Consider the following 13,668-nt stretch of genomic DNA (forward strand, 5'->3'; position numbering starts at 1 on the left):
TAGTGAGAATCGGCTTTTGGATCTCCAGAATTTGACTGTATACAGGTTTTTCCCGTGAACCAAAATGAATGTCTATGAAGGTACCAGTTTTTCTCATATCATAAAAACATGGATTTCATAAAAAAAAAACTTGATCCAAGAGTCAATTCTCACTAAATCGATTATGCTAACCACATTTAAGGGTTCAGATCTATCATGAAACACTTAAACCTATACGGTAGAAATGAGGCCTAATATGCTCAGTTCCATATATATATATATATATATATATATATATATATATATATATGGGCGTAGCTAGGATTCATGTGAGGGGGTGAGGGAGGGCAAACAGGGGTGCAGAAAAAAAAATTGGTGTGATAGTCTCGGGTAACGTTCGGGCAGTGCCCTCGATTTTTTTTTGAGATAAAATAAAAAATGACTACAATTATTAATAAAAATCTATTTCATATGGACAAATCAAACTATTTGCTGCAGCGGCTACAAAAATGGATAAAAATCTATTTAACATGGAGTCAAGGCTGGGCTTTTAATATTTTTTTTTAAATTGGGCCGGGAGATAGGACTGGGCTCCCCCCCTATATATATATATATATATATATATATATATATAGCAGCTAAAAAAAGTATACATAAGCCTCTTTTTGGAACGTGCAGTCCGTTAGGTTAGGTATTTAGACGTGAGGGCAAGGGGTGCAGCGTTCGTTCTATTATTTTCCCAAAATTGGCAGGCGAGCCTTGCCTTCCAAATTTGTAATGAGAGAAGAGAGGGAAGGTGAGGTTGCGAATATCCAAATCCCCCCTTTCTTTCCTCGTTTTTGCTCTGATCCTAACGATTGCGGAAAGCAATCTCCAAACCCCAACCCACACTCCACTTCTTCCGTTGCCCTTACTCTACGCCCCTCCTCTCTCTCTCAGAGATCGTCTGAGAAGGGAGGGCGTTATTTTTAGGGTTTCTCTTCCTTCCTTTCCTTGCGTAAATCTGGATGATCGATCCCCAAATTGCGGAATCTGTCGATATCGGCGTCTTGGGGGACGGTAGGATTCGTACAACGGACGATTTTGAGCTCCCTTACTGTTCATGAGGGAGAGTTCCGCAAATGGGGAATCCAAAGCGAGCTCCAAAATTAGTAGCCGCTGCCGCCGTTGAGGACAAGAATCTGGCGGTCTCTCGTGAGTGTTGATCTTCTTCCTCCTTTCTGTATTTTGGTTGGTTGATCATTTTGTGTTGGCTTTCCATTTTTTTGGGTTTTTTTATTCGAGTGATCTGCGTGTTCTGAGTGCGTTTGGTAGCTGGGAAAGTTTTAGGGTTTTAATCTCCTGTTTTGGGTGCTCTCCGTTTGATTTGTTTAACGTGGAATCGGTAGAGGGGATCTTTAATACAATGAAAATATCGCTCCAGCGCAATTGTTGAGCGGTTGGATATTTTATATTTCTTCGTCTTGTACGTGCCTGTTTGAGATAACATAAAATAACTGGCTTGGCTATTCAGGTTAATTCATGGACTTTACTTGGCTCATCAATGGTAAGTTAGATATAAATCCGGTTTTGGTTTTGGTTTTTGGGAGCTGCAAATGGCAGAGGGGTTCCGTGCAAGGTACCAATCTGATTTTGAATTCACATAAATCGGCCTGAGTTACTCCTTGGACTGGTTACCACCTATGCTAGATAAACTTGGCCGATAATTGATTTACTTCTACCGGCCCTGCGATAGCCACAAATTTGGTCCTCATTGCTTAATTACCTTTTTATGACATGGAGTTTTTATGAGATACCTAAGGCTGCCACTTCAGATGGTGATGTTCATTTGTTATTAATAATGTTATGAATCTCATTCTCGGGAAAATCTCACAATATTCTGTTTTCTCAGAAGAATCTCAGGAAAATAAAGGCACACATTAAAACTAAAGCTATTAAAAATAAATGTAAATGTGATATATATTAGAGATATTTTGATAAAAATATGATATTTTCAAACTAGGTAATTTTTTCAAGTACCGTATTTTTATAGGATTTGATTGGCCTTCTGAAAACATCGCAATATAATAACATCTTCAAAATATCGACGATATTTGTGACATGGGTTATCAATTGTTTCCTCTGGAAGCACTTGAAGTTGAAGAGTGGCTGCACATCTTTGCAGGTAGGTCTTCTTTGATTAAGAAACTGCTTAGTAGTCGTAGTTTGCTGTCTTTCAAAGTCTGTGAGAGGTTGCATGACTGTTGGATGGAAAGATGCTTCAGAATCTTCTTTAGGATTAAAGATAGGGAGTGTTTTAGGATTGGCTTAGTTGATTTGAAAATCAGAGTGCTTTGGGATTGGTTTGGTTGATTGGAAAATCGTCTTTGGATTTTTTTTGTGGGGTCGGGCATCACAAAACCCAGTGTTTTTATGAAGGCTCTCTTCTGAGTGGTTTTGGCTCTTGGCAATAAAGAGTTGTGCATGAACTTATGTGATCAATGGCAAATGGCTAATATGTGGACACCAGGGAGATTAGGCTGCATACTGTGCTGGCAGAGAAGTTGGGCATTTAGAAGTTGTCAATCCTGATGTCAACTAATTTTTCTGGATCAATTCCACTGGCAGAGTTGACAGCTGTAGCCCATCATTTCTTTTGGAAGTCTGCTAATGGCTGGTTTTCCACTTGTTTTGTGTAGGTTTGAACGTAGACCAAGGTTGTTAAATGCGATGAGGCGAATCGAGGCATTGAGCCTGCGCTTCGCCTCTGAGGCGTACGCCTCTCACAACATGAGACTCTCAAGTATCCGTGGTATTATCTAAAATATCGTAAAAATATGTGGCATCACACTCAATGCTTCGCACTAGTGAAACATTTCATCATTATTATGGTGAACATGGCTGCTTCTAACCCAGAAATCCCAGATTTGGGTTAGAAACTTTTTATATTTACTTTAAGCGCATCACAGCAACGCCTCAGTACCTTGAGCGTGCGCCTCGCCTCTGAGGCGTACACTTCAGGTACTGAGGCGTACGCCTCTCACAACACTGACGTAGACAGTTTGTTCGGTAGTGTTGTGTAAGTTCATCAGGAAGAGAAGCTTAGAGATGAAGCTAGGAAGGGGTCTGTATGGGTGGCAGCTTCAAGCGCATTCTATCTTGATTGATCTGTTGAGAAGCATTCCTGTTCTTCTCTAGGTTGGGGTTGCTTGTGTCACATCGATGCTTGTTTTCTATACCGGTAGTCTCATCATATGTCACTTTTAATTGGAAAATATAAGAATTGCAGTAACTTTATCTTCTAGCTGTATCCATGCTACATGCAGGGTAGATAGGTGCCTATCGTTTGAATTAAAAGGTATTGGTTCTTTACTATATAACATGGACTCTTATAACAGGGAAACACATCCGCATCGGACCCACACCGATGTGGGTGCGACACTTGGACACGGCTCTGTTTGTGTCTGTTGAAGTCAACCATACTGAGGTTCATTTCTGTCCAAAAGTAGATTCGGTTAACCCTAACCAAGTCCAGTTATATATATATATATATATATATATATATATATATATATATATATATATATATATATATATATATACATATGATTAGCTAGTCCAGTGTGCAGTCGGTGCAACAACCATTTCACCGACATAACTAGTTTATCTAACTTCCTGACAAGTGTAACAATTTGTTATCTCAGTCACCACATTCTGCCTTGTTTTATCAATCTCTGCCCGAGCTGGCTACCCCTGCTCTTAAGCCACATGCGTCTGAAATCTGACAGGTCTTGCATTGGTCTGCCATTAGTGAATGACATAGTTGTAAACCTATCCCTAGCCTTCCTAGCAGGGGTTGTTGATGCAAGAACCAAATAATTCAATGTGGTGGAACATAATATCTCTCATCCCCCCCAATAGATTCTTCTTTTATATTTCCAAAGGAATGTTGTATTCCCTTGAACTGTGAATGAATCGTTTGAATCCGGTACCAATGGGTATATATATACACACACACATACACTCACACCCTTGCTCCAGATCTTTTGAAATTTCCATGTCGCACCATCCGCATCTGCACCCCACCTATGTGACATAGGTTCTTTAATATTGCTATATTTGGTTAGTTGGCTTTTATGGACAGGAAGGGTTTCATTTTAATTTATATGAACAGGATCCCCAGGATATGACCGTCCAACTGTGCCTATTGCTGAAAAGCTATGTCACATAGACACGGCTACCAAGCAGCTTTTCCCATGTCGACACTGGTACAAGTACCGAACACAGCACAGGTATATGCTGGTTCGGATCAGGTAGGGTCCAACCCTGACCCAATCCAAATATTTTGTTTTTGTTTTTGTTTGTCCTCAGGTGAAAGGCAGGGAAGAAGAAGAAGAAAGAGGAGGAGAAGGAAGAAGAAGAAAAAAAAAAGAGGAGGAAGAAAAAGTAGAAGTGTAGAGAGAGGGCATACTGGTTCTTTAACCTTCTCCCCCACTTCTTCTTCTTCCAATCTGCTAGAGAGAGAGAGAGAGGGATTTCGTGCCCTCTCGGCCGAAACCCACCCACCTTTTTATTAAAAAAGTGGGTCTGGATCAAGTGGGCCCTAATATAGATCCACACTTAATCTACACCCAAACTCTCTCTCTCTTTCTATATATATAGTTGTGCCCTTGTACCCTCATTTTTTGAAATTGCCATGTTTTACCCTCCGTATCTGCACCCATGCGACATAGCTGAAAAGGGGATGCTGGAATTGCGTGTGTATAGCCTACAATTATGTCTTTGATATATGAAATTACTTATAGCTATGTCATAGCTTTGCTAGTTGTTTGAGAGTTCATTTGGATGCAATACAAATGAGTGCCTCTGAAATTTAAGTGGGATTCATATGGTCTTGGGTAGGGGTGTCAACGAGTCAGGTTTGGTTTGGACCTTGGTGGGACCAGACTTGGACCATATTTTCGGGTATGGCATCAAGTTCAAACCTGGATCTACTATAAGAGAAATCATACCCGGACCCGATAAGAACTACATGAACCAGATCCGGATCATACCCAGACCCGATAAAATAATAATTTTTTTATCATTTTTACATTAAAAAATTGAGGGTCTTAATCGAAACTCGGGTCGGGCCTAGGTCTGATATAAAATTTCACAAACTATACCCGGGTCCATGTATTAATCGTATCTTCGGGTTTGGACTCGAGTCTTCTTATTTGTCACCATACCCTGACCCTATAGGGTTTGGTTCGGGTCGGGTCCAGGTGAACCCGACCTGCCGACACCCCTAGCCTTAGGTAGATGTTAAACATTTTCAGTTGGGCAGTTTGTTGTGAGTGATGAAAAAACTTTTGAGGATGTAACACTACAAGGATGAGGGCCAATAGCGGCGATTGTTCTTGCCGCTATTGCTCTATTTCTCGCTGCTATTGGTCTATAATGGCGATATTTGTCGCCGACAAAAAATGGTCGCTGCTAATCAATAACGACGATATTTATAGGTCATCATTAAAGGATGAAACCAATACCAACAAATAATCTCGCCGGAACTGGAAACACCAGTAGCGTCGAGATACTCGATAACAACAAGATATCTGGCTTGCCATTATAGGCTTCATATAGGTTATAACATTCCTTCTCGTTGTTATAGCTTATAACAACCAACATTAACTCGCCATTATAGTTTATAATGGGGAGAATTACTCGTCGTTATAGGCTGGTTATAACGGCGAGATAGGGATTTCGCCTATAACAATGAGATAGAAATGTTGTCGTTACAGGCTATAAACCTGCAAATTTAAAACCCAAAATTAGTTTAAAATAATTTTTTACATTAAAAAACTTGCAACTGAAATATACATTGAACAAAAACTTCATATACATTTCAAATATACACTTCAAACATACATCCTCAAACATTCAACTTCAAACATACATCCTAAAATATTCACTTTAAACATACATTTAACAAAAACTTCAAATGCACTTCAAAAAATATACACACTTCAAACATACATGTTCAAACATTCATTTCAAACATACATTCTACAAAAACTTCAAATACACTTCAAAAACATATATACAAAAAATACAAACCCACTACATCTTCTTAAAGCTTGCACTAAACACATTTCAAATACAAACCCCCCTACATCCTTTTTAAGCCTGCAACAAACACACTTGTATTACAAACCCACTACATCTTCTTTAAGCCTGCAACAAACACACTTCAAATACAAACCCACTACATCCTCAAACATTCACTTCAAACATACATTCAACAAAAACTTCTAATATACTTCAAAAACCATACATGCACTTCAAAAATACAAACCCACTACATTCTCTCAAAGCTTGTAACAAACAATAACCCCCCTACATCCTCTTCAAGCATGCGACAAACACACTTCTAATACAAACCCACTAGATCCTCAAACATTCACTTTAAACATAGATTTAACAAAAACTTCAAATACACTTCAAAAATTTATACACATAAAATAACATACATACATTTCAAAAATACAAACCCACTACATCCTCTCAAGGCCTGCAACAAATACATTTCAAATACAAACCCCCTCTCCCTGCATCCTCTTCAAGCCTGGAACAAACACACTTCTAATACCAACCCACTGCATCCTCTTCAACCTTGCAACAAACACACTTCAAACACAAACCCAATACATCCTCAAACATTCACTTCAAACATACATTAAACAAAAACTTCAAAACACATACATACACTTCAAAAATATAAATCCACTACATCCTCTCAAAGCTTGCAACAAATACACTTCAAATACAAACCCCACTACATCGTCTTCAAGCTTGCAACAAACACACTTCTAATATAAACCCACTACATCCTCTTCAAGCATGCAATAAACACACTTCAAATACAAATCCGCTACATTCTTAAACATTCACTTCAAACATACATTCAACAAAAACTTCAAAAAATATACATACACTTCAAAAAATATACATACACTTCAAAAAAAATACATATACTTCAAAAAATAAAAATGCCCCTACATTCTCTCTAAGCCTGCAACAAACACACTTCAAATACAAACCCCTTACACTCCCTACATCTTCTCCAAGCTTGCAACAAACATATATACTTCTAACTTTTGTTAAATTTTATTTCATAACTTGTAATCCTACATATATATTTTATATATATAAAGAGAGCTACATATACATATATATGTACATGTATCTATCTACTTATATATACAAATATATATTTTTACTTTTGTATTAATCGAAGGGGTATTTTAGTCTTTTCTTCTATTTTACACATATTCATCTTTTTTAATATGTTTGTATTTTATTTATTTTTCATTCTTATTTTTTTCTTTTTATTATGTTCTTTATGTACCTTGGGGGCCCACACTCTAATCGTTGGGCCCCTCCAACAGTCACATTTGTGACTGTTGGAGGGGCTCCAACGACTAGATGTGGAGCCCCTCCAAGGCTCTTTTAATGCCCTATAAATATGGGCTTCTCCTCTTGTATTAAGACAGGGCCTTTGAGTCAAAGCCATTAATTCTTCAATAAAGTTTTCCATATTCTTTTATGCCTTGTGCATTTGTGAGCTATTGTGGGTGGTGCCTTTGTGCACACTTCATTCATCAAGAATTAAGCTTCTTGATCATAGTGTCTCTTTTGAAGATACTTTCACATGGTATCATAGCAATGCTATTATTGAAGAGGATCGTGTGCTACTTCATTTTTGTTGTGTGCCTCGAAAGTCGCGCACCTACCTTTCTCTTGAATTTTGGCATGGAGACTTCTTACAATATATATTGTAAAAATCATACCAGAATAAAGACCCGTTGGTGGTAAGAATTCTCTCACTCTATTTTCTTTACAAATGGGGGAAAAGGATTCTCATTTCTCTCTTGGGTTTAAACTCAATGGTTCAAATTATCATGTTTGGGCCGGCAATATGGAAGCCCACATCAAGGGTAAAGGGCCTTGGGGATATGTCTAAGGATCTATACCGGAACCAAAACCGGAACCGGAACCGGAACCGGAACCAAATATTACATTGGTGGAAAAAAGAGAAATAATGATTCTTAAAGGAGAAGAAAGAATCAAGGCTCTTGAAGAATATAGTAAGAAACATGAAGAATGAAAGATGAGAAATTTCAAAATCCTATCATGGATATTCTCATCTGTTGAGACAAGAATTAATGCCAACATCATCAAATTCAAAAAAGCTTCTTAAGCATGACAATATCTTGAAAAAATGTACACATCAAGGGACTTGTCTCACAAGTACTATATTAAAAAAGGGCCTTGACCCTACAACAAAGCGAAATAACTATTTGAGAGTATTTCGCGGAGTTGTCCTCTATTTGGGATGAGCTTGCCATGCTTGAGCCCAAATAGAGTGGAGAAACCATTGAGCTTAGGCGTAAACAATTGGAGGATGATCACTTTTTTAACTTTCTAAATGGGCTTAGACCCAAATTTGAACAAATACGATTATCTCTCCTGTCCTCCTTTACTTTCCCTTCTCTTGAAGACGTAATTACAAAATTAAGTGGGGAAGAGACCCGTATGGGTATAAGCAAAAATAATCCAAGTGTTCTTTCCACACCTTCCAACCAAGAAGAAAGTGAAGGCGTTAATGTCATTTCAAGGCCGGAAAACAATTTGAGAACCTACAATCTAGGGGTGGCAATCGGGTCAGGTTGGCGGGTCAGCATACCTCAACACGAACCCGATCCATTTATTAAACGGGTCGACTGTGGCAAACACGAACCCGACCCATTTATTAAACGGGTAACCTGACATGACACAGTTAACCCATTTAATAAACGGGTCAGGTTGGGTAAACGGGTTGGCGGGCGGGTTGGTGGATCAGGTCATCTTTTTGGCGACGTTGGTGCCGTTCCTCACGCAGATCAGGCCTTTAACAAGGCTGTCCCAGATCCTCCCACAACTCCTCCAAGGAGACTGTAGTTGCCGATCGTCTTTTGGATGTCTTCGGTGAAACTGTTCCTGCAGAGGTCGAGGAAAGTCAAGTTGGAGCAGTTTGACAGGGTCAAAGGGATCTTAGGGAGGAAGCTGTTGTTGCCCAGGATGAGCACTTTGAGATCCCTCAGAGTTCTGATCTCCGTCGGGATCCTGCCAGAGAGTTTGTTGCCCCACAGGTCCACAAGTTCCAAGCCACGACACCTCGCGATCTCCTGCGGGATCGTACCCGTGATCGAGTTCTTTGATATATCCAACATAGTTAGCCCGCACTCGCCGACGATAACTTGCCGAAAACGTTGTTCTCCGCCATGGAGAACTCTGTGAGACGACCGAACCCCTGCTACAGCTGCCCAGTGAACTTGTTTGTGTTGAGGTCGAGGGACCGATGCTCGACGCACCCGTCGAAGCAACCGAGTATATCGTTGGAGAAGTGGTTAGACGAGAGGTCGACGGTGACGAGGCTGCCACAGCTAGGCGAAAAGCTCGACTTGATCCCCCCTTTGAGTCGGTTCACCGAGACGTCGAGTGTCTTGAGGTTCACCAGCCCAGAGACGTGGAGCTCTCCCTCGAGGATGTTGTAGGAGAGGTTCAGGTAGCGAAGGGCGGCACACTGGTCGAGATCGGTCGGAATCCGTCCATTGAGGGCATTGCTGGAGAGGTCGAGGGAGTCGTGCACAGTGAGCGAGGAGAAGCGCGGGTAGAGCTCGCCCTGAGATGTGGAGTAGGAGAGGTCGATCCCAGTCACATGCCCCCCTGAGCACGTGACTCCCTGCCAATGGCAAGGTGACATGTCGTCCTCTTTCCACGCCTCGTACTTCCCGCTGTTCACCGTGTTATTCAGGCTGTGGAACCTCTTGAGGCCTAACCTGCTTATTAAACAGGCCAGCCGGGTTGGCGGGTTGGCATACCCCTAACACAAACCCGACCCGTTTAATAAACAGGTTAGGTGGGTCGACCCGTTTACGACACAAACCTGTTTAAGCCAAACCCGAACCCGGCTAAGAAGCGGGTTGGCGGGTCGTGTCAGATTTTGCCACCCCTACTACAAACCTCCTCACTTCAAAAATCAAAATCATGGAGCAATGGAAAACAGTGGGCAAAGCGGAAAAAGAGATTATAGCAAAATTGTGTGCCACTTTTGTAAAGAATCGGGACACATCAAACCGGTGTGCCCAAAGTGGAAGAAATTGCTAGCCATGACTACCATCTCAACCTCAAAAGGAAGAATGTTTATCTTCTTCGAATGGAGCTCTCTCTTTGCATCAAATTGTGGAAGCACTTCAACATCTTTTCAAAGAGGCAATTTCTGGAGTTGCCATGTCAACTTCTTCTCCATCAGGTAAGACTTCTTGGCTTTTAGATTCGGGTACCTCTTTTCATATGTTTCCAAGTATTTGTTCTTTTTCCGAATATTCAAAAAATCCCTCTCCATCCTTTGTTTCAACCACGGATGAAACTTCTCTTGAAATCAAAGAAATTGGAAACTTTGAAAAACAATGATTTCTTTATCCTAAAAAATAGATTTATACCAAAATTAAACTTAAATTTGCTTTCAGTCTCTCAACTCTCGGACCATAGATGTGATATAAAATTCTCATCTGATAAATGTTGGATACAAGATTGTCGGTCCAAGAGGTTGATTGGGGAAAACTTTAGGAGGGGAGATCTATACTATGTTGACTTCCTCCAAATCCCCAAAAATCCTTTTTGTAATGTTGTCCAACAAAAATATATTAATGTATGGCACAAAAAGGCTTGGACATCCCAACATTGTTAAGATTTCTCATTTACCCTTTGTTAAATATCTTTGTAAAAGTGATTTTATTTGTAATGATTGTACTCTTGGAAAGATGAAAAGTTTACCTTTCAATCAAAGATCTATGTTTACAACAAGACCTTTTGAAATTATCCATTCAGATTTATGGGGACCGACACCCCTTTTATCAAAAGGAGGGTTTTCATATTATGTGATTTTTTTGATGATTACACTAGATATTGTTGGATATATTTTCTTAATCATAAACATGAGGTTTTACAACATTCGAAACTTATCAAATAATGATCAAAAACCAATTTAATGGAGACTTGAAAACTTTTAGAACAGACTCTGGAGGAGAATACCTTTCAAATGAATTCAAAAGATATCTTGAAAGTTATGGTATTCTCCATAAAAAATCTTGTCCGAAAACTTCTCAAGAAAATTGATTAGCCAAAAGAAAACCTAGACATATTATTGAAACCACTCGAACCCTACTTATCTTGCAAAACATTCCAAATTTTTTTTGGGCCGAAACGGCTCTTACATCTGTTTATCTCATAAATCGGCTTCCATCCAAAAATGTAAACAAAATTTCGCCTTTTGAAATATTGTATACAAAAGAACCTGACTATAATAGGTTAAGAATTTTCGGATACAAATGTTTTGTTCTTACAGACAAGAATGACAAGCTTTCACCGAAAGCTATCACATGTGTCTTTCTTGGTTACTCCGAAGCTGAAAAGGGGTTTCGATGTTACGATATTAAAGACAACAAATTATATGTATCCAGAAATGTGAGTTTTCTGAAAAATGTTAGTGGTTTTGAAAGTTGTGAACCTCATAAAGAAAATATGGATTCTTCCTTTTTATTTTAGTTATTATCTAGAAATGATGATGCTAATGATGATGAATCTACTCATAATGATTGTAGTGATAATGAAGTGGAGGAAAACAACTTTTTATCTCACCCACCTACCTATCAACATATTGATGAATGAACATCTAGAGATCGTATTACGTATACTCATAGAGAAAAAAATGGTTTTAGAAGTGCAATTGAAAAATATAATGATTCTAATAGAACTACCCATTTAAATGGAGAAAATTCGCGAAGAACTGAGAGAAATAGGAAAGTCCCTTCTAGGTTCATCTCTTATGATTCATTTACACTTAAACATAGAGCATGTCTTAGCGCCATTCACTCATACGTAGAACCCTAAAACTTTGAAGAAGCCCAAAAAAGTATTGAATGGACAAAAGCTATGGATGATGAACTTAGAGCTCTCAGAAAAGCTAAGACTTTGGAATTTCAAGATCTTCCTAAGGGTAAGAAAACCATAGGGTGTAGATAGGTGTTTAAGGTCAAAACCAAGAGCGATGGATCTCTTGAAAGATATAAAGCTTGTCTAGTAGCCAAAGGATATAGTCGCGAATACGAAATTGACTATGAAGAAACATTTGCTCTTGTTGCACGAATGGTTAATGTCAAATGCCTAATTACTATCTCTTCAATAAAAAATAGAACATCTACCAAATGGATGTTAAAAACACTTTTAAATGGCGATGTTAATGAAGAAGTGTATATGGATGCTCCTCTAGGAATGAAGACTCCTAAAGAAAAAGTACTTCGTCTCCAGAAAGCACTTTATGGTTTAAAACAAGCCCTCAAGGCTTGGTATGACAAATTTAACTCTGCAATGCTGAAAAATAGTTTCTCCTCATGCTTCACTGACACCGCTTTATTTGTCAGAAAATCCAACGCAGGCATAGTAATATTGCTTTTATATGTCGATGATATGCTAATAACTGAAAGTGATTCTAAAGGAATTAAGAGCATAAAATCTATTTTAAAAGATAAATTTGAAAAGTCTGACTTAGGATTTCTGATCTACTTTCTGGGAATTGAAGTTGCATATTCACATAGAGGTTATTTTCTATCTCAAACTAAACTTGCTTCTGAGATTCTTGACAGGTCAGATATTACATATGATAAAGTTTGTGAAACTCTTGCTATAGTAGGAACAAAAATGAAAATTGATGATGACATTCCTCTCAAGGATCCCACTCCTTATAGACAACCTGTAGGATCCTTGATGTGCCTGAGTATTACTAGACCAGATATTTCACATACGGTTCATACTACAAGCCAATTTCAACATGCACCAACATCCGTTTATATGAGTGCAATTCTGAGGATCATATCAGATACATAAAGGGATCATTGAATAAGGGAGTGTTCTTATCTTCATCCCCTGAATTAAAATTAATGACATATACTGACTCTGATTGGGGAGGTGACCCAAATAACCGTCACTCCACCATTGACTTTTGTGTGTTTTTAGGAGAGATGCCGTTATCCTCTACCGAAGCAGAATACCGAGCCATGACAACTATTACCATGGAGATTATGTGGATCCATCAACTGTTAGAAGATATGAGGATTAATGTAGAAGGGCCCACCAAGCTATGCTGTGATAACAAGAGTGCAATTTATATTGCCAAAAACCATACTTTTTATGAGCGCACAAAATATATCGAGATGGACTGCCACTATGTTCGAGAAACATATTTGAAAGAAGTCATAGATCTTCCATATGTAACTTCAAAATATCAGCTGACAGATTTCTTCACCAAGGCGGTGTACTCTCCTCGATTCAACTTTTTTTTGGGCAAACTTTTGGTCATCATGCCCTAAGTTTGAGGGGGGGGGGGGTGTTAAATTGTATTTCATAACTTGTAATCCTATATATATATTTTATATATACAAAGAGAGAAACACATATGTATATGTATCTATCTACTTATATATATATATACAAATATATATTTTTCCTTTTGTATTAACTGAAGGGGTATTTTAGTCTTTTCATCTATTTTACACATTCATTTTTTTGAATATGTTTGTATTTTATTTATTTTTTATTCTTATTTTTTTTTCTTTTTATTATGTTCTTTAT

The 13,668-nt window shown here is 38.6% G+C and overlaps 1 protein-coding gene across 3 annotated transcripts in view; it reads left to right on the forward strand.

The window, feature by feature from the left end:
- The first annotated feature begins 663 nt into the window (after positions 1-663).
- Positions 664-13,668, forward strand: part of LOC149815952 (vacuole membrane protein KMS1-like) — an 84,250-nt gene continuing 71,245 nt past the window's right edge. For all 3 annotated transcript variants that reach the window (XM_089989443.1, XM_089989444.1, XM_089989442.1), the window contains exon 1: positions 664-1,173. In XM_089989443.1, coding sequence (XP_089845569.1) covers positions 1,101-1,173 — 73 coding nt within the window. In that variant the 5' untranslated portion in view covers positions 664-1,100. The remainder of the gene's footprint in view (positions 1,174-13,668) is intronic.

The sequence above is a fragment of the Nuphar pumila genome, chromosome 15 (genome assembly GCF_984573655.1).
Source record: "Nuphar pumila chromosome 15, dmNupPumi1.hap1.1, whole genome shotgun sequence".
In the NCBI taxonomy this organism is placed as follows: domain Eukaryota; kingdom Viridiplantae; phylum Streptophyta; class Magnoliopsida; order Nymphaeales; family Nymphaeaceae; genus Nuphar; species Nuphar pumila.